Source organism: Elgaria multicarinata, chromosome 10 (assembly GCF_023053635.1).
Source record: "Elgaria multicarinata webbii isolate HBS135686 ecotype San Diego chromosome 10, rElgMul1.1.pri, whole genome shotgun sequence".
In the NCBI taxonomy this organism is placed as follows: domain Eukaryota; kingdom Metazoa; phylum Chordata; class Lepidosauria; order Squamata; family Anguidae; genus Elgaria; species Elgaria multicarinata.
The window spans coordinates 15,608,806-15,630,700 of NC_086180.1; the positions used below are offsets into that span (position 1 = coordinate 15,608,806).

The following is a 21,895-nucleotide window of genomic DNA, read 5'->3' on the forward strand; positions in this document are numbered from 1 at the left end:
TTTGGTCCGTTTAGATGCTTATCTCCCGCTGGGACTGCACCAGCCCAGAAACTGAGAATGGCCCTCCGGGTCATCTGTGTTTTCCCTCACCCGCTTCACCAAGGTGCATATGCAAATACTATCAACACAGGAAAAATTAACTCCCCATCTAAGCAGTTCACTCCTGTACATTTCTCAAGGGACTGAGGCCCTGCTCCTTTTAAAACAGGCAGTCGCGTTACGCCAGCTGCGCCCCTTCCTAGAGTTAGAAGACCTAAAGACGGTAGTGCGTGCGCTGGTAACTTCAAGGCTTGACTTCTGCAATGCGCTATACATAGGGCTACCTTTGTGCCTAGTCCAGAAACTTCAACTAATTCAAAATATGGCAGCCAGGCTGATCACCGGTACACCTAGGCGTGCCCATATCACACCAGTTTTGAAATCTCTTCACAGGCTGCCAATTAGTTTCCGAGCGAAGTATAAAGTGTTGGTTATTACCTTTAAAGCCCTACATGGTTTGGGTCCAAGCTACCTGCGGGATCGCCTTCTCCCGTACAATCCGCCCCGCACACTCAGGTCCTCTGGGAAAAATCTACTTCAGCTAGCAAAAACTAGATTAACAACTGTTACCCAGAGGACCTTCTCTTCTGCTGCTCCCAGACTGTGGAATGGCCTGCCGGAGGAGACTCGTCAACTTAACAGTCTACTAGCATTCAAGAAAGCTATAAAGACTGATCTCTTCCTGAAGGCCTATCCAGTGGAATTTTAAGATGTTTTTAACAATGTATATTATGTTTTAATTCAGTTTTATGTATTTTATCGTTTATTGTTCCCCGCCTCGATCAGAATGGAGAGGCGGGCAAGAAATAAAATTATTATTATATTATTATTATTATTATTATTATTATTATTATTATTATTATTATGTAAGTTCCATTGAGCACAACAGGATTTACTTCTGAATAGACACGTATAAGATTGCGCTGTTAGCAACATTTTTAAAAGAGAGACAAACCATGAACTCCTTTTCAAATCTACAGGTCTGTGGCGCAACCAAAGTACACGTTTTTATTTATTTTCAAGTTTTGAGCAGTGGCATGATTACATACAAGTCCCTTTGCTTAGAATATGATTTGTCAACAGCTGCCCAATGCTCAATTTGTCAGAATTTCCAAGTTACAGTGGCAAAGCATTCAGAGCTACTAGAGACTTCGTTGGATGTATAACAAAGTGACGTGTTTCACAGTCAAAACAATGCTCATAAACCTTTGAAGCAAAATACAGAAAGTGGCCAGCTGTTTGAAATTCACAGCTGTAGTTTAGCTTAAGAGGAACCTTCCTTTTTCACAATTTCAATTAGCTTTACTGGACCATTTAATACTACAGTCCTTAACTCCAAACACGAGTGGTATTTTTTTATGTTAAAGAAAAACCAACTCAACAAAAGCAAAAATTATATTATATCTACCTACAGTCTGAACTGTAGTTTCTTAAGTAGAAAAAGAAGTCAATTTGTTCAACCAATAACGCAGAGACAGGAGGAAAACAACAACAGAGAAATACAAATATTTTGGGAATGTCTACATTACAAATTTAACCTGGTTTCAAGCCTGTTTAACTATTATGGCTCCCCAAGAAAGGAATGTTGGCAACAAATGTCTCATGAACAAGTTAGATGTCTCTCTCTGGAATATCCTCAAAAAAAATTCCCAAGATTCTTTGGAGAAAACCAGGAACTTGAACTGGTTTCATACCAGTTTGTAGTGTAGATGTGCCCTTATACAAAAACAAAGACGACATAATTGTAAATTGGGGTTGTGAGGAGACTTTCCTACAGTCTAGCTACATATGCTACATATCCTTCTAGTGTCTGCTTTTCCTATCAAAGCACTGAATTTCATTACTTTTTTATTTTCAGATAATACGCGATAAGAGTTTGCCAACCAGCAGCTAACTCAAAAACAAAACAAAAAATTGAAGAAGAAAAACAATTAACCCCATTTCCATGATAAATAGATGAAAACCTTAGCAGCCCATTTTACTCCATTGCGATTTCTTTTCCCCTCAAGGAGAAAAACAAAAGTTCCTAGATCCATTCAGCAAAATCTCCTTTCCTCGCCTGACATGTGAAACAGTCAAAGTTGGAATTCTGATGGTTGAAGTGGAAGTTTGCTTTAGAATCCGGCGCTCAAGTGCACAAGTAGCAGCAAGTTGCAACACATCAAAGGAACGGCAGGTCTAAAGTAAAAGTGGAGGTGATGGTGGAGGAAATCCCGTCCAGGTGTTTTGAAACAACGCAAAGAAGACTCAGATCTTCAGAAAGGTTTCCTCATTACTGCCTTTGATCAATCACACATAACAAACTTGCAATTTAATCTGATGATCCATCAGGTTTCAGAAGTCGGTGTGTTTTGTCTTGAGTAGAGTTAACTTGCCGCCATTCCTTAGTATAAAGTTTTGACATGTCTTAAGCAGCTGCGTAGTTCTCATAACTTAAAATGTCACTTGATTTAAAGGGGGGGGGGAAGGAGGGAAAATAAATAAATGGCCTCAATAAAGGCTTTCGATGATAAGAATCCATGTTAACACAGCAGCAGCAGGTGGGTTGCAGTCACATATTAAACCCTTCCCAGAAGCGTTGACCTAAAGAGAAAATGAAAGGGGAGGGGAAAGAAACAACCATTAGGTCACTAAGAAACAGTTTCAGATGATGGTCAGTTTATTCCCTATTCTAAAAAGCTTGAAATGCGACTCCCAAGGATTTAATTATTGGCAGTAAGAGCTTTATTAAGCTAAAAGTTGCTCAGATTTTTTCATGTTTTGACCCCGCCCACCACTGGAATGTGGCCGCCCAGAACTTCTCCAAAATGTAATTTGGCCCTCAGGCTGGAAGAGGCGCTGCACCCCTGGTCTACAGACTATCTCTGAAACAGCCTTCCCCAATCTGGTGCCATTGTTTTGGACTACAATACCCAGTATTCCTGAGCATTGGCCATGGTGGCTGGGAATTGCCGTCCAAAACATCTGGAAACCACCAGGTTGGGGAAGGCTGCTCTGAAATGGGCTTGCATGTATATGTAAGACGGAGGGCCGATGGATCTCAGGAGCACAGCAGGGTGGTAGCAACCCCCAAATTTTGCACGTCTATTCTAAAAGTGCAGAGGAAGTGGCAGGCGCAGGCAGACATGCCTTTCCCCACTGAGTTTCTACCCCAGTCCTGCCTTCAGCCTTCTCCCCAGTTAGTGGTAGGGCTGAACTAGGGCTGTAGCAGGTGGTGGTGGGGAAAACCCTCTAGGTTTTGCCCCACAGCAGGCAGGAAAGTCATGCAGGAGGGGAGACACAAGGCATGAGAAGCCCACCATTATGTCCAGCCTTGTTGCTGTTGTCAAGAAGGGTGGGACTGTCTCCAGGTTCAACACTTCTGGTCTGGAGCGATTTCAGATATTGTTGGTTGCATCATTGTGGCAGAACTCCTCTTAGCACGACTATCGCTAATTGATAACTGAAGAGGCAGTTTGCCATACTACGAGGCAGTCCTGTTTTTGTTGCTAGGAGAACGTCTAGAAGTAACATGATGTTGGAAAACAGGTGCCGGCTGCACGACGCAGGGCTGGTTCACCGACATTTGGAAAACTGCACTTTCAGGGAGACAAACTCACCATAGCAGAGTTCTGAGACGGGCGGCCAAACAGAACCACTTTGTGGAAACCTGGAGGGAATCTACACGTCGTACTGAAGGCGCACGCAAGCTCCTTCAGTGCGACCTGAAACCGCTTGTGTAGATCCTGCCTGGAAGAGGCGCAGGAAGAGGCGGAGAAGGAGGCGGCTGGGGTATCCGGCAGCGTCCTTGCCACCGCCGCCGCTGCCCACCACCTCCCCACCGGCCTCCTGCTGCCGGCACCCATCTCGGCTTCTTCCCTCCTCACCGTAAGTAGCCAGGGTCAGCAGAGGCTCTTTCGCCGGCAGCAGGAGGCCGGCGGGGAGGTGGTGGGCGGCAGCGGCAAGGACGCGGCCGGATTCCCCAGCCGCCTCCTTCGCCGCTTCCTGCGCCTCTTCCAGGCAGGTTCTAGACACGCGGTTTCGGGTCGCACTGAAGGAGCTTGCGTGCGCCTTCAGTACGACGTGTAGATTCCCTCCTGGTTTCCCTTCATTGTGTTTGTCAACAAAAAGATGGTGGCCTATAAGCCTCCGATACCCTCAAACATCATTCTGGAGGAATCTAATTAAACAAGGGGTGTTGTAAGAACTTTCTACAGTTCATGTAACTCAAATAAGAATGGGAACACTTTCTTTTTAAATCTTTTGTTTCAATGGCTGCCGGTTACTGTGTTTGTTGACGATAAGTCCATTGTACTATGAATGATAATTGAATGAAACAAGTTTTTTTTAAAAGAAAAAAGAAAAAGAAGGGAAGGCCCATCACTCAGGGGCACAGCACTTGCCTGCCATGAGCAAAAGTTCTCCAAGCTTCAACCCCCCACATCTCCAGTAAAAGGATTTCAAAAAGTGGGCCTGGAAATGGTTTCTGCACCAGTGGTGTGATGGAGCCAGGGCTTTCAAGGTCCACGGACCCAGTACTTTTTGATTAGCAGGGATATTGTAATGCATTACCCCACTGGTAGCAGAACTGGCATTTTGCTACCTGATGGAGAGCAGCAACGCCCCCCTCCCACACACAAGTACCCAAAACCAGCCAATTTATTTTGGCACATGGGTCAGGAACTCCAATTCCCCCCCCCCCATGTCTGACAGTAAAAATACAAGAATGACAAATTAAATAACTAATCATTTCCAGCCCTTTCATGACACCTCCATGTGAACCGCCCAGGGAGTTTCAGCTATTGGGCAGTATAAAAATGCAATAAATAAATAAATAAATCCGCTCCCTGAAGCACATGCCTCACTCTCCCTAATGGCAGGGCTGGCCCTGGTTGGCAGATAACCTTAAGTGGCCAGGGTAGGCTTGAGCTGCAGGGGGAGTGGATCTCGTCTTCTGCCTTTGAAATAATGTATGGCAGGGGGTTGTTTGGCAAGCGGCCCTTCATAGAATCATAGAAGAGCAGAGTTGGAAGGGGCCTACAAGGCCATCAAGTCCAACCCCCTGCTCAATGCAGGAATCCACCCTAAAGCATCCCTGACAGATGGTTGTCCAGCTGCCTCTTGAAGGCCTCTAGTGTGGGAGGGCCCACAACCTCACCAGGCAACTGATTCCATTGTCGTACTGCTCTAACTGTCAGGAAGTTTTTCCTGATGTCCAGCTGGAATCTGGCTTCCTTTAACTTGAGCCCGTTATTCCGTGTCCTGCACTCTGGGAGGATCGAGAAGAAATCCTGGCCCTCCTCTGTGTGACAACCTTTTAAGTATTTGAAGAGTGCTAGCATGTCTCCCCTCAATCTTCTCTTCTCCAGGCTAAACATGCCCAGTTCTTTCAGTCTCTCTTCATAGGGCTTTGTTTCCAGACCCCTGATCATCCTGGTTGCCCTCCTCTGAACACGCTCCAGCTTGTCTGCGTCCTTCTTGAATTGTGGAGCCCAGAATTGGACGCAATACTCTAGATGAGGCCTAACCCTTCTTTTTGACCCAGCAACTCTGTGAGTAGGCAAACCTTTTTCCTGCAAGGCGGCTCTTTCATGAACAGAAGAACCTGTCCAAGACAACGTGTAGCAACCAACCAACATAGTCAGTACAAGACCTATGGCTTCCTGGCGGCATAAATTCTGAGATCTTTCCAAAGTGCTGGCTAAAAGCTTTAATTCCCCCAACTGCCTGAGTGTTGTTTATTGCCTCTGGCATACTGCGTCAGCTCTGTGTGCCTCAGTTCCCCAGCTGCCAAAAAAGGATTTTGATCAATGGATCCATGCAATAAATCAACTCAGGTTTTAGTAGCAGGATTTAGAATCCTACCTGATTAACTGGACAATACCCTTAAACAAGAAAGGGCACGGAATAAACAGAGATCAGGCTGGGGTGTTAAAAATACGTGCCTGAATTTTAAAAAGAGAGATGAAAGTTCCGAACAGATTGAGGAGAAGAAAAAGAGAAGAAAAATAAACAAAAAGGAAGATGAAACAGCTTGCAGTAATTCTTATGGAAAGCCCAGAAATTAAAGCGATGGCTCCTTTTAAAGTTCACACTGTGTTCATCTGTTGAGGCATGCAGCAAAACACTTGGTGCTGAAGGTCTCTGATGCGAGAGCGAGTTTGCAGTCTGCTGATTTATTGATGGCCATGCCCTTTGACACTGACCTGAGCGTCTTCCATCTGTCCTTTTCAATGTGGTTTTCGGGTCCTTCGCTCTCATAAGAAGCCAGATAAAGTGCTGCAATGAGAGGAAACGAAACGTTACCATAGCAGGCACCTTCCAGTCCTCTCCCGAGAGGATTGCATCGCCTTCCTTGTGATGGTGGTGGACGTCTGCCACACTTCCAAGTGTACATTAATCAGGCCTGGATTGTGAAGAACCCTCTTACATGGTTAAAATAAAGCCTCCTTGCTGGATATTCTGAGGAGGCACAATGGGCTGGATCCACAGTTCCTTTGATCAGAACTCTGCTCACATGATGTCCCCAATGGATAATATCTAATGGCGTTCCAGTGCTAATGATGTTGTGACAGTGTAAACCAACTGTTGCACAATATAATTAGTGCAACGGGAGAAATTGGTGATTTGCTGTTGACATTTAGTGGGAAATTGCCGCTTTTCCTCGTTGAATTAGTTACATTGTGCAGGCATTCATTTACACTTGTGCAATGTCATTAATATTAGCCCTGGAACGCCAGTGGAAGTGAGACGGGGGTAGGGGGCAAATTTGGGTGATTCCTCCTTCCCTTAGACAATCTGCTCTGGAAGGTTGGGGCACCCTCCAGAACAGTGTGGGAGGTCTTGCTGGGGGCTGTTGGGAGACATGTGTGTGTGTGGGAATTAGCAGAAATTACCTCCTTCTCTGCTTCCTCTTCCTCTAGTGAGAATCTCTACTGAATGACTGGGTTCACACAACACACTAACCCACACTCACTAGTTGAGTGTAGGTTGTTGCTGAACATGTGTGGGGTTTTTTTTTGAACCGTGGCTTAGCATGTTGACTGAACCCAGGACATTTTCCACAGGGTGGTTTGTTAAACCTGCACTGTGGCTTATTTTTCTTGAACAAACCACCTTAAGAAACCATGGTTTGTTGTCGGGTTTTTCAGGGTGGTTAACAAGCCACCCTGTGGAAAATGTCCTGGGTTCAGACAACATGCTCATCCATGGTTCAACAAACAACCCATGGTTTAACAACAATCCACACTCAATCACTGAGTGTGAGTTAGCATGTGAACAGCCCCAACATCCTGATCCTCTGCTTTGATTGCCCTGCTGTGACTGCTGCTTGATTAGAAATGCTGCCTATGGATTTTGAGATTAACGTTATTAAACTATTTATATCCCACTTTTACATCTCAGATATGACCCTCAAGGTAGCCAAGCCAACCATCATTATTTGAAACTTCACCACCAGATGTAACAGCATTAGAAAAGAAGGAATCCACACAATTTTAAAACTTGTATGGTTTTTAAAGGTGAGTTGGTTTAATTTGTTCTTATATAGCTAAATAATGTAAGTACACAGGTTCCATTGGCTATTTTTATTTCTATTATTGTTATGTTTTTAACTGTGTTCTTCATTTATTCATTTTATGATCGTTTTAACTAAATTCATATTCATCTTGGTTAATTTTAATCTTGCCTTGAACAGCACGTTCTTGACGAAAATAAATCAAATAAGTAAAGGAGGGGAAGTATCAGGTTCTTCAGTTGCAGTGAGAGCCCGGCTGTCCTTCTTTTCATAATTTGTATGTCAGAAGTTCCTTCCAGCAAAGTCAAACGCTGGGTCAGCCATCGCTCCTAATTTATTGAGATTAGTTATATCCTGTGCCTTCTGTCTCAAATGAAACACTCAAGATCACCCAAAACAACAATACAAAGCAATAAAACCATTAAAATTAGAATTAAAAACGGAGGCCAGAGAGAGCAGGTGAAAAAGCTAATCCAGAGTTACGAAAACCTAAGAAGCCATCAGCCGCTCAGAAGATGAACTGCTTGCAAGCATAAAAAGAAGGTCTTCACTAAATAATACAGTGAACCAAACTTGCTCATGTCTTACCATCCTCACTGAAGACAGGGACGGTGACCAAGTACTGAAGGATTTTCCGGTCCCTCTCAAAAGGGCATTCCACTTGTTTCCATGTCATGAATTCACTCACTTGTTTAGCCAGTTCCCAAAATTTCTAGAATAAAAAATGGAGGACGACCAGGGAGGGGAGGAAAAACAACAACACATCAGCAAAAGCACGAAGCAAACCCAACAATAACTAAACTGAGTTTGATTCCAGTCAAAGGAAAGAACCTGGGGTGGGGATTCCATACTAATGCTTCCTAAACTTGGGATAAAGGAGGTACACGTTGGTGTTTTGAATGAAGATGTGAAGACACCACTTCCCTGTGAAACCTCTCCCTCTAATGTTTTCTTTTAGAGTAGGGGTGAGGAGCCACAAGCTGAGAACTCAGGGAGGGGAAGATTTAGCTTTTTCTGCTCACAGAGAGGGCTGGCTCAAGACATTTTGCTGCCTGAGGCAAAAGACAAGATGGCGCCCTCTCCAATTCCATGTACAAAAGCCAATTGGAGTGGCAGCTGAATTTCTCTTCAGTACTGGTAACGGGACAGCATCCTCTGTCACAACTGAAGGCAGTGGGGCTAGCGACATCGCCCACAGCTCTGTCCTCTCACCCCTTGCTGCCAAACGGGGGTGAGAGAGAGACAGTGAGAAATGGGGGAAGAGAGAGAGAGAGAGACAGTGAGAAAGGCAGGGGGAGAGAGAGAGAGCAAGAGAAAGGGGGGAGAGACTGTTCGAACAACATGCTAAGCCATGGTTAGGCTACTAACCCTTTTGCAACAGATGGTTAGTGAGCATATTTAAACAACCAGGGTTGTTTAGCTACCATGGTTAGGAATGGTTCACACGACACCCTTAGCCATAGTGTTAAGCTCAAAGTGCTTAACCACCACGTGTCATCTGAACGGGGTCAGAGAAAGAGAGAGAGAGAAGGGGTGGCAGAAAGAGAGAGTGAGAGAGAAGGCTGTACCCCTGTCCATTTCTGGCTCTCACCCCAGCCACCTCTGCCCTACAGCTCCCAACAGTTCACCCCCAAGGAAATGAGGCCCTTGACAGAAAACCCCAGCCACAGAATGAAGCCTTGGTCTTTACTTCTGTGAATTGGGTAAGGGGACACCAGTTAGCCAGAGAGAAAGGCATTTCGTAACTACTCAGAGTCAGGAGATGCATTTTTAAAAAAAAATTATTTAAAAGAAGGGCCCTGACCAATGACGGGAGGGGGAGGAGACAGATCAGAGCATTCTGTCCATGAATGGATCCCAGGCAACGTGATGCTGTAGCAGAACCTAAATGACCAGACCTGTCTTTAGTCTTGCTCACAATTAGCATCAAGAGAACAGCAGCAATCCCCAGGCCAGGCTTTCTGCTCACATTTTAATTAGCAACGCTTGGCAGTGAAAACCACCAGGAAATGCCCAGCATGCTCTACTTACTTCAAAATTGACGTGGCCGTTGGGCAGCCGGTTGGCACAGCCTTCGTTGAGGAAGTAAATGTCCTTGATGAGCAGGCTGAAGAAAGGGATCACAATCTAAAGGAAGAAGGGACAACGGCCTTTCAGGATCAACATCCAATCCAGGAAGTTGGCAGCACAACAGGCACGGTTCTTGGCAAACTCAAGTCACTCCTGGTTAAAATCCGTGAAACCAACTAATTGCATGTAGCCTAGCGGGCAGAGCATATTTGTCTCCTTCCTGGAGCTGAAACGAGTGGAGTGGAGGCTGGTGGCTTTGATGTCAATGGGGTGGTAAATCCGCTCCGAGTTTCAGTCAGAATCAGTTAGAACTCTCCTTTAGAGTTTTGACTGAAACCTGGAAGTTTCAGCTTGGTCTCCCTACCCATGCACACCAGCAAGGTCTGAACTGAGGGGGATGGGGCACCAGATACAAAACAGGGCAGGGCTCCTGCAGCTTTAACTGTTGTGATGAAGAGGGAATTTCACCAGGTGCAGCATGCATGCAAATGACACCTGCTGAAATTCCCTTTTTCTATGCAACTGTTAAAGATACAGGAGCCCTGTCCTCCTTCTCATATGGTCACCCTATGCATGGAGTTGTAGGGTGCAGTATGCAAGGCTCTATCCCAGTACACACTTTGAGCCCCAGTACACACTCTTGAATGCTTAAGGGCCCAAACAGACCTTACTTCACATGTGTGTATAGCACAGGAGTGGGCAACTTGTGGCTCTCTGGACGTTTTGGCCTACCACTTCCATGAAGCCTTAGCCAACACAGCCAGTGGGGAGGGATGACAGGCCTACCCCATGCCTAGCAGCTGTGTCTCCCCCACTTCAATTTTACTATAGAATAGATGCAGGGCCATGAGCCAGATCTAAAAAGCCACATTCTCCCCTCTCCCCGCACAATGTAGGGATCCTGATCCTGATTGGGGACCCTGCACCTACTCTTGAGTAAAAACAGAAATTGATGTAGTCGCTAAACACTAGGGCTTTGCACAGCACACACACACACACACCCCAATTCGCCTCAGAGTACTGGCCCTGAATTGAGCTTGTATTATATACACAAGAAATACACACACACACACACACACACACACACACAGAGAATCTTAAATGAAATAAAATATCATAGGCTTAATGATTTTTAAAAGTTTGGAGTACCAGATCATATTATCTTCCAAACCTATTCCTATTACACATCCATACACCTGAGAACAGTTCTTAAGGAAGACAAAGTAAAGATTGGCCTTTTTTTCGGTTTAGCTGAACCCTAGAGTACACTGCTCTCCTAAAAGACACAACAAACGCTACAGAGATTTCTTTGGCCAAGGGGCAGCCCTGTAACGGCCTGGGTCTGTTTGTCTTCATCTTTATGCCTTTCATCCAAGAGCAAAGCATTTCTTTCTCACCCTTTACAAGTCTGCTCCATTTCTTTTACAGGCTGGGCTATCGGGAAGTGGGGAGTTGGGGGTGCGGGAGAGAAACTCCCTTGGAAATTGATTCTCTGTGAAAGGCATCAAGGGCAGAAGGGGGAATCGAAAAGAAATGAAAAACAAATGCTTCCATCAGGATGGAAGGCGAAGGAGAGCTAAAGACAGGCTCAGAGTAAGTGCTCTGGTTTGATTCTTCTGAATTATTATAAATCCTTCCTTTCTCCTGGATGAAAGCTACAGTAGAGCGTCTTATGCTCCCACCAGCCTGCTGGTGATTCTCATTCACTTTTCATCCATTTCTCTAGTTTAGGCCTGAAGCCTTCCATTTCCCTTCGGCCTTTTCAAGAAGCAAATTAACAAGCCTATGCAGCCTTGCTCCTTGCAAACAAGTGTGGCTTTAAACTAGGTATGTCTGTAAGAAAACCTTCAGACCAGGACCATAAATAAAACTGCTGTCTTTGAACAATGCAAGCGATTGCTATCGACACGGGCTTCTTTGCAGGGTGGGTTGGGTTGGGGTGGCTCTCAAAATAGAGCTTTAAAGCCGAAATGTGAAAATGCATGGCTTTGCATTTATTTATAAAATTATTTATTCTTTGCCTTTTGTCCCCCAACACACACACACACACACACACATAAGGAGACATAAAAATAAAAACAATGTAAATGATGTTCTAAAGGAATTAAAGCAGGAAGCAAAACAACAACAACACCCTGTTTAAAAACAGAATGCAGAATTACATTTAATGTCATCCTAATGCCAGGTGTAACGAAAAGGCACAAATAAAACTAAACTAATCTAACCTCTTTGGGAAGTTAGTTCCACAAACTGGTTGCCACCACAGCGAAGGCCCTGTTTGTTTTGCCACCAACTAATCTCTCGTGGGGGTGGGGACATGTAATACTCCCTCCGAAATGGATCCTAAGCAATGAGCGGTCTCATAGGGGAGGAGGCATTCCTACAGATATCTAGGCCCCAAAGTGTTAAGGATTTTATAAGTGAGCGCAAGCACATTGAATTGTACCCAGAAACAAACAGAATGGAAGCCAGTGCTGTTGGTATAGGTCAGAAGTACTATGGTCAAAACTGCACACCAGAAAGCAATGTGTCTATTGCATTTGGCACACTCTTAAAGAGCAGCCCTTAAATTAAAAACAACAACCAAACATTCTCTTTGGCACTAAAATGTACATGTGTTGTACTCAGATACATCTGGAGAGCATCAGGTTAAGAAGGACTGGTTCAGAGGAACAGGAGACTGTGCACCCAGCAGACGGCTCACCATCAAAGCACAGTTTAACTGCAAAGATATTTACAATCCTACCTTCTCCCGATTGCTGTGAGCTGTCAGAGACCTCTGAGTGGCTCCACGCAGGGCTGTGCGGTAATTGTAGAAATTGCTGGAAGGGTCCATTTGATGCTAAAGAAAGAAAGAGCGGCAATGGTAGATAAACACATTTCATGCCACACGTAATCTCATTACAGATCCTGGAGAAGTCCAGCAATTATTTTAGGGGGGACAGCATCCAATATGAAGCAGAGACTAGAATGTTTTAAGACCATGTACAGTAAAAGAAAAAAGAAAAAGGGGGGGACTGTTAGCAAAGGCCCATCAAATTTGCAAGAGAGCCAGAGATAGATGGAGAAAGCCAGTGTAAATTTCACTCTAATCTAAATCAACTATGGATTATCTAAATTATTTGGAAGTAAAAGCATTAACGGGTGACATCTTCTATAATGCTCTGCTTATTTAATGGCATATGGCAAGCACAGACCAGGGGTTTTGACAACAAATCCCATAATCCCTGACTATTGGCCATGCTGGCTGCAGCTGATGAGAATTGTAGCCCCAAACATCATAAGGATGCTACATTTCCCAGCTCTGGTGAAGACTACTAGAGTTTTCTAAAAGGCTAGAAACTTTTTTGAGCATGCGTGCCACCTCATCCAAACAGACTGGGCTTAGTCCTCATGAAACCCTGTTGGGAAGACCCATGAGGCTTCCCTCCTCATTACCAATGTAACAAAACATAACCAGCACATTTGGGATGATCCTTTCGCCCCTAGTTTTTAGCAGTACTAACATTAGCGGTACATAGAATGCACAGGACAGGTATGTAGGCATGCACAGGTGAGCAGTCCTGTGAAGGATTTCTGCCCCACCTCTCCACCTCCATGCAATTGGGAGGGGAAGAAAAAGATTTTAGATGATCGAAATCTGATTTACCTCAAGAATGTCAAACTTGGCTGTCTTGACTTTTGACCATGTTTTCTTTAGCCTAGAGACGGGGCTCATATTCATTCCAGCTTGTAGTTGAAAGGGTGACAGGGAAAATAAGGAGAAGGAGATGAGAGAGAAAGGATATATGAATATTCAAGCCTAAATATATTTAAAATCAGGAAAAGGTGAGTAATTGCTTTGAACACACACACACACACACACCACCAAATGAGTGCAGGAGTCGTCATTTTGGGCAAAAAACATAGGAACGTAGGAAGCTGCCCTATACTGAGTCAGACCATGGGTCCATCTCACCCCAGTATTGTCGACACTGACTGGCAGCAGCAGCTCTCCAGGGTTTCAGGCAGGAGTCCTTCCTAGCCGTAACTGGAAATGCTGGGGATCGAACCTGGGACCTTCTGCATGCAAAGCAGGTGCTCTACCAGCCTCTCCTCCATAGCTGGCTTGCCCACAGTGCTGTGAAGTCACAGCTAGATGCTTCGGGATCTCCTGGCTGATGCTGAAAGAAGTCCTGCATCATCGCCTCCTCTCACCTGAGAGCTGGTGTAGCGTAGCGGCTACGAGACTGAGCTAAGAACCCCGAAGTCCCAGGTCCAAGTCCTGTTTCTGCCATGAACTCACCAGGTGGCTTTAGGCAAGTCCCTGTCTCTTGCCCTCAGTCACCCCCACTTCCCACAACTATTCTGGCCTCCAACATGAACAGCTTTGAAGGGGCATGAGTCAAATTCATGGTGGAGAAGGCTATCAATCACTACAAGTAGGGTGACTATAACATCCAGTATCACTGGGAGAACTTCTCTGAATACCAGTCGCTGGGGAACACAAGTGAGAGGATGCTATTGCATTCATGTCCTGCTTGTAGGCTTCCCATAGGCATCTGCTTGGCCACTGTGGGAACAGAATGCTGGACTAGATAGACTTTTGGTCTGATCCAGCATGGTTCTTCTTAAATTCCTCCTCCTCCTCCTCCTCCTCCTCCTCATGCCACATCACTGTGTTGTGAGTGACCCCAGCTCTGCACATAGGAGCCAATGAAGTGAAGAGAGCTTGCGGGAAACACACAGAGATGTGACATTACAAGGCCAGAGGAGAAAAGGAGACACGGAGGTTACCGCCGTTGACGGCAATCATCCACAAGCTGTCTTGATCTGGCCTGGATCAGGTTGAGGCAAGACAACTTCCTTCCAAACCAAGCACCTTTTACAAACAAACAACGGTATATGTACAAAGGACTTCTGTTTGTACTCACAAATGATGGCCATTAAAGAGTTGAAGTTTCCAATGTTAAAGCATTCCCGGGCCACATCAATGAAATACTCTATCATTCTCACTCTGTGTTTTTTCTTCACAGGCTGCAGGAGGGAGACAAAAAACAAAAAAAAAACACCATGGGTCACCCACGCTTTTCACAGCACTACAAGTTAATGGATTTTAATAGATACAGTAAGTCTGAAAAGCAGCATGGCAGAGAAGACCTTGTGAGACAATGAGAAGGGAACTTAGGGTGCTCCCACCAACTCCAGCCTTAACACATAGCACATTGCCCAGTTGCTCTCCCCAGCATTCACTATTCCTTCATGCTGCAGAGCAGTGGGAGAGCAGAGAAGCAGGGCTTCTCCATCACCTCCTCTGCTGAGACACCAGCTGCCTTTGGCTCTCTCCACCTGTCCCTTAGTGGCAGCCATTCCATCCAGCTACTGTCACTTTAAGTATTGGGTGTCTCAGCTTGCTTCCCTCCTTTCTCCTTGTGGGCCATATCTTTTGGACTGTAAGCTATTCTGAAAGCAGGGACTGTCTTGTTACTTTGTAAGCTACTCTGGGAGCCTTTTTCGCGAAAGAGTGGAGTAAAAATGCTTTAAATCCATCAACGAGTAACTTAGTGCAGAGCCAGAGGGTCCGAGTGTGCATGCCATATTTTTAATGCTCCCCACTCCGTGTTAAAAACAAACAACCCGAATACAACACCCCCTGCATGTAGTAAACAATCACATCACAGGAACGTTTAGGAAGAGCTTCAGCTATTGAGTGGTATAGAAATGTCATAAAATGTTTTTTAGTTTACTTCTAGCAAGGAGCTTTTTTATGTGGGGGGAGCATTAAAAGTAGGACTCCTCCACAGCCCCACCAGTGCTCTGAAGTGGCACCGTGGAGAATTTTACTACCTCGCTGGGTGTCCTACGCAGAACGGTTCTTAAGCTTTCGGAGGTTTCATCACTCTGAACTCGCACAAAAGGATTTTTTTAAAAAAGGATAAAAACAGCAACAGGGAAGACAGACAGATTTGCTCACCATGCATATTTCTGTGGCAACCAAATAGCTGAGCCTGTTGAACCATTCCACATATGCTTGCAGGTTCCGGGTCTTCTTACGATCACCAAAGCAGGTCTAAGAAGACAAAAGTTTCCCAGGTCACCTTTTGAGGGGTTAGGAAATATCCTAAGCCTGTAGCCGTACTATTGGCTTCACTGGGTGATCGCTAGTATAAGCTTTCTTGAAAGTATATGCAGTATTACTTAATGGATTCCCCCCCCCTTTCCTCACAAGGAGCCCAAGGTGGCTAGCAACCCATATCAAAAGGCACAACATGTAAGCGCCATTAAAATCTGAACTCTGAAATTACAAACAAAATAATAAAACCATTACTAAAACAAAAGCCTATACTCTGTTCCAACAACATGCCCAAGCTTGCTCCTTTAGGGTTCTGACTGAAACCCAGGCAGATCCACCGCCCCACTGACATCGGAGCCCCCAGCCCCCACTACCGGTCTCTTCTCCGTTACGGACTGACATAACCTTATGAGAAGTCAAGAGCAACCTCAGGCAGCCTCCACACTCCCTGTACTGGTTCCTGGCTATCCTTTAGTTCTGCCTTCCCCTACCTGGTTGCCTCTAGATGTTTTGGACTACAACTGCCTGCATTCCTGCCCATGGGCCATGCTGCCTAGGGCTGATGGGAACTGAAGTCCAAAATATCTGGAGGTCACCAGGTTGGGAAAGTCTGCTTTAGGTTCCCCTTCTCCTTGGCAGATGGGACTCCTAAATGCCACTTGAGTTGAGGATGGCATCCATGTGAACAGTGCGCAGACTCTCCCACAACCCCCCCTCCCCATTCACCTTGTCGTTATCCAGTGGATCCTTTTGGACAAATGCTTGGACAAATTCTTGTGGTCCAATATAATTGAGCCTCTCCTGAAGAAAGAAAAGGAAGGAAGGATTCAATTGCATGTTCAAATTCCCATAGACGCCAAAACAAACGGTGAACAAATCATCTTGGAATGGTGAGATGGGGCGGAAGCATCAACTCACTAGCTCTATATGAGTCAACTGCTGAGCTAACATGTAGGGGTCACTGCAGACGGAGATGATGTCGCGCTGGATGGCTTGAGGTTTGTTCTTCAGGACTGTCAGTCTGTCCGTTGAGGTTGCGTTGATTTTTGCAAGCACCTCCTCGTACTGGCTAAGAGAAGCCAGCTTACGAATGAGACTCTGGATGAGTTGCTGCACATTTTTCCGGTACATCTGCAAAAGCAAAACAGAAGCAATCAATCTACCCATCTGTCTATATTTATTCTGTTTCTGTAGCAACAAGGTCTTTAGATCTCATTCAAAAGCAATCAACAAGGGTACCCGATGCACTTCCTGCAGAAGGGACTTCCACAATCTGGGGCCACCACTGAGAAGGCCCTGCCAGTGTGATAGACCTCCCAGTGTGTCCATGTGCAAGTTCTCTGTGGCTAACTTTAAGGGCCAGGCAGGCTCATATAGGGGCAGGCAGGTCTTCACATAATCTGGCCCTAAAGAACTTAGGTCTTTAAAAGTAACAACCAATACTTTGCACAGAGCCTGAAATGTGATTTCAAGCAGCATAGCTGGTATGAATTCTATATTATCTGCTCTGATTGCTTCCCTCCCACAAGCAACCAGGCAGCTGCGTTTGGCACTGGAAGAAGCTTCTGAAGTATCTTCAAAGACAGCCCCGTGTTACTCAGAGTAATACGGGAGCCGACCGTTTCAGAAGTTGCTAAGATGTGCAAGGAATCTCACCAGCTGACATTTGGCCATGTTATTGGAATGCACTCATTGCCAGCTGCAGCCCTGAGGTTGGCTCTAGCAAGGAGAGAGGTCGTTTGGCTGTAAAAAAACCCTCCATCTAAAATTAGAAGCCAACTGCAGAGAGAAACCCTCTGGTCTGGAATACTGGTCCCGTGGAAACACGCTCTCGCAGCCATGTAAGCAAAACAGGACCTGAGATAGCATGCACATTTCTGGAACACCGGTTATTGGGTGGATTGCAAATAAAATAAAATACCACAAGGCTGGCAACTTGTGACCCACCAAATGTTTTGGCCTCGAACTCCCACCAGTCCTAGCCAGCATAGCCAATCTGCTGAGGGAGTTGCAGGCTGAAACATCTGGCGGGCCTCAAGTTGCCCATCCCTGATTTACCACTGCATTGCAATAAAACAACAACAAGCTCTCCCCAGCATGCGGATCCCAAGGCCAGTCTGAACTTTAAAGGGTCGGTTTTGGCATCAACATTTTTGCGTTCCCATCACAGAGTTCTGGCCCGGTTCCCAAATCAGAAACTAGTAAAGACATTGTTTGACGGGGGTGGAAAGTGAAGCGATAAAAGTGGAATGCATCCCAGCAAGATCATCTAGTACAGGAAACACATGCACAAAACGAACTCTCTTTGCACTCTCCTTCAGGTTTAACCGCTCTCCCAAAGCAGCTTGTGGCTGTGCGCATAAAAGTGTTTGGGGTAAGTTGTGCTGTGGACACAAAAAAAGCCCTATGAGAGACTGAAAGAACTGGGCATGTTTAGCCTGAAGGGAAGATTGAGGGGAGACATGATAGCTCTCTTCAAATACTTGAAAGGTTGTCACAGAGGGGGACCAGGATCTCTTCTTGATCATCCCAGAGTGCAGGACACGGAATAACGGGCTCAAGTTACAGGAAGCCAGATTCCAGCTGGACATCAGGAAAACTTCCTGACTGTTAGAGCAGTACGACAATGGAGCCAATTACCTAGGGAGGTTGTGGGCTCTCCCACACTAGAGGCCTTTAAGAGGCAGCTGGACAACCATCTGTCAGGGATGCTTTAAGGTGGATTCCTGTATTGAGCAGGGGGTTGGACACGATGGCCTTATAGGCCCCTTCCAACTCTACTATTCTATGATTCTATGAAGCAGTGGTGCACGGTGAAGACACAAGACATCATATACAGCAGCCTTTGACAGAGAAGATAATCCATAAACTGCAAACATACAACTTTTAGGGGCTGTGAGTGAGGAAATTACAGGTAGAAAGTGGAAGACTGCAGGTTTCTATCACACAAATCCAAGATTGTTATTTTTGTTGTTTCTTTCCTGTTTTAAACATTTAACCTTCTGGCGAAAGGGCAAGATCAAGCTGTGAAAGACAATGACAGTGCTGGTATTTATTTTTGTGAAGGGCACCTATAACAAGAGATGACTTCCTGTAGCGATATAAAGCTGTAACAAAGACCAGCCTAAAGGCAATGGGTATCCTTATCACAGGATGCCTCTCAGATAACCAATGTACGCCGATGCTTTGGGGAAAACTTCACAATTTGACAGGGCAGCAAATAAAGGTCAGTGCAAAGATTGTGTGTGTGTTTTCATTCTTATGCTAGCAATCACTAGATGAATATAAGCAATTTTACTTTCTGTGTGTGTGTTAAGGGCTTCTAAGTATAATTAAATTCAAGGCGACACCACACATTACATTTTTAGGGTTTTAATTTGTTTTTAACTGTGCATATTTATTTTATACTGTGTGCTTTTATTTGTATGCTCTGAGATCTTAATGATATAGGGCAGGATATAAATGTTTTAAATAAATAAATAAACAATAATATGTGTGAATATGATACATTCAGGCACATGAAACAGGGAGGTATGAATGATTACCACTCCCTGCCAAGGATATACTCAGTGGCAAAGTCAACCTTGTTTTTTTCAAATGGCTACACTTAAAAAAGGTATGTGGAAACCCTGTCTCCTTCCCCAAGGAGAAAATTATCCAAATTCCTCCCTCACTGTGAAAGAGGCAGAAAAAACAATGCCTCTTTCGCAGAGAGAGAGAAAGTTCCCGAAAATCGGGGGCAGGATTCGGCCCAGCACAAATATAAATGCAATGAATAAATAAATAAATTCTTCCACCAGGATAGACCAATCTTAACCTGGGGTGGGAAACTTGTGGACTTCCCGTTCTTGCTGGACTTCGAAGCCCATCAGCCCTATCCAGCATAGCCAATGGTGGGGGATGATAGGAGTTGTAGTCCAGGAACATCCAGAGGTCCACTTGTTGCCCACCCTGTCTTAAACCCAGCTCTAACGGCATGCAGTCCTTCAGAAATACTCTCAGCTGCCTCACTTTGCTGCATCACAAAATGTGGATTGAAGAACAGAGATTTGCGAGGAGGGCCAAAAGCATTCAAGAAGGGTGGCTGTTCAGAGTCACTTGGGCAGAAATGGGAGACATGAACCCATGAAGGAGGACTTTGTGGGCAACCATGCGCTGAGAAGCCCCAGAACTCCTGCATGATCTGCAATGCAGTGCCATAGAAACAAGGTCACCATCGTCTGCATTTACCCTTCCAAGAGAATTACTAGCCAATATAACTAATAATTTATGATGCTCAAATCTGTACTGCAACACCAGCGTTCCCAGTATTTTTTTCCACGTTAGAAGACACAGACAGAATCACTTGTTTTATTTATTAAGGATGCAATCCTATGCATGTTGAGAGAGAGAGAGAGAGAGAGAGAGAGAGAGAGGGAAAGAGAGAAGTCCTACAACTCTAGGGTGACCATATGAAAAGGAGGACAGGGCTCCTGTATCCTTAACAGTTGTATTGAAAAGGGAATTTCAGAAGGTGTCATTTGTATATATGGGGAACCTGTTGAAATTCCCTCTTCATCGCAATAGTTAAAGGTGCAGGAGCTATACTAGAGTGACCAGATTTAAAAGAGGACAGGGCACCTGCAGCTTTAACTGTTGTGATGAAGAGGAAATTTCACCAGGTTCTCCATATATACAAATGACACCTGCTGAAATTCCCTTTTCTATGCATCTGTTAAAGATACAGGAGCCCTGTCCTCCTTTTCATATGCTCAGCCTATACAACTCCCAGCATTCCCCAGCCAGCATGGCTGGGTGTGGAACGCTGGGAGATGTAACAGTTTTTTTCTGTCATGAGTTGGAAGAGGGTTTTTTTTTTCTGTCAAGACATGCATAGGATTGCAGCCTTAGGAATACTTGTAAACCACCCATCATGAACCTAGCTGTGTGTTTAGACAGAAAAAAGTCCTACAATTTCCAGCATGCTCTGGGCAGCATGGCTGGGAATTGTAGGACTTCTTTCTGTTTTGTCCTTAAATAGGGTGACCATATGAAAAGGAGGACAGGGCTGCTGTATCTTTAATAGTAATGTAGAAGAGGGAATTGCAGCAGGTGTCAATTGAAGAGGATGAATTTCCCTCTTCATCACAACAGTTAAAGCTACACTAGCTATTGTAGAGTGACCAGATACAAAAGAGGGCAGGGCTTCTGCAGCTTTAACTGTTGTGATGAAGAGGGAATTTCACCCTCTTCAATTGACACCTGCTGAAATTCCCTTTTCTACATTACTGTTAAAGATAAGGAGCCCTGTCCTCCTTTTCATATGGTCACCCTACCTTAAAACCACAGATTTCTGACTCTCAAGGAACCTTTTCTCCCACAATTTATCTACTGAAGAACTCATGCGTGCTCACAAACTCATGCCATGTGCAGAACTTTCTACATGGCTCGTTCTCTGTAGATGCCTCTCAGGGCTTTACATGGGGCCCTTTGCCATAGCTTTCCATTGTATTCTGTACACGTCCTTCAAAGGAAAAAAACCAAGCTAAAACTTCTAATTACAAATCCTTTCAAACAATAATTGTAAGTTTCTAAATAGGAAATATCCCACCCCATCCCCCAGAGAAGATGGGATATAAAGTCTGAGGAAATAACACATGCATGCGTATCTCCAAGCATTTGTGTTCCCACATGCTAGCCGGCAGGCCCCAGCTGGTGAACAGGTGGCTTGTCAAAGGGAAAAGAGGCAGCTGGGTTGAAGGGGGAGGTGGGAGAGAAGAGGCCCACAGAGATTTCAGAAGCAGGCCAGACGCTGAGCGGATAGATAGATAAATAGATGGGAGGTGTGGGAAAAGAGCCCTAAGCCGAAGGAACAGAGAAGTCACACGGGAGAGCTTAAAGATGTGACTTGCATCAGATCCTGGACAGATCCCGGACAGATAAAAAGCAGGCCTTCAAAATTATTTTGCAAGGGGCTCAGAGCAACATTTCCCCAAACTCTGTATGGCTGGTCCCCTACCACACACACACAAGACCCAGGATTAAAGCTGGTGACAGATCAAACTCTTACATTAAAATTTGGGGCCAAATTTCAGAAGCAAACCGACTCCTTCTCACTTTTTTTTTAAAGAAGGAGGGGGGGAAATGCAGAGGCGGTGGGAGCAGACGGGGCGGCTGTTTGCATGCTGCCCAACCCTGCTCTCCAGCCACTTTTAAGTATCATGTGTGAACAGGCACCGTGGAGGCTGGGCAGACTCTGT

At 45.1% G+C, this 21,895-nt stretch overlaps 1 protein-coding gene across 4 annotated transcripts in view; it reads right to left on the bottom strand.

Annotated features, from left to right (window-relative positions):
- Positions 1–2,084: 2,084 nt before the first annotated feature.
- RASGEF1B (RasGEF domain family member 1B) overlaps positions 2,085–21,895 on the bottom strand; it is a 42,500-nt gene continuing 22,689 nt past the window's right edge. For 2 of the 4 annotated variants that reach the window (XM_063136194.1, XM_063136193.1), the window contains 9 exons: positions 16,575–16,787; positions 16,383–16,457; positions 15,558–15,653; positions 14,518–14,620; positions 13,254–13,333; positions 12,351–12,446; positions 9,566–9,661; positions 8,123–8,246; positions 5,713–6,297 (listed from right to left, as the gene is read on the bottom strand). In XM_063136194.1, coding sequence (XP_062992264.1) covers positions 6,119–6,297; positions 8,123–8,246; positions 9,566–9,661; positions 12,351–12,446; positions 13,254–13,333; positions 14,518–14,620; positions 15,558–15,653; positions 16,383–16,457; positions 16,575–16,787 — 1,062 coding nt within the window. In that variant the 3' untranslated portion in view covers positions 5,713–6,118. Of the gene's footprint in view, positions 2,623–5,712; positions 6,298–8,122; positions 8,247–9,565; positions 9,662–12,350; positions 12,447–13,253; positions 13,334–14,517; positions 14,621–15,557; positions 15,654–16,382; positions 16,458–16,574; positions 16,788–21,895 lie in introns of those variants that run through there. The other 2 variants (XM_063136195.1, XM_063136196.1) reach the window with 2 other exon arrangements.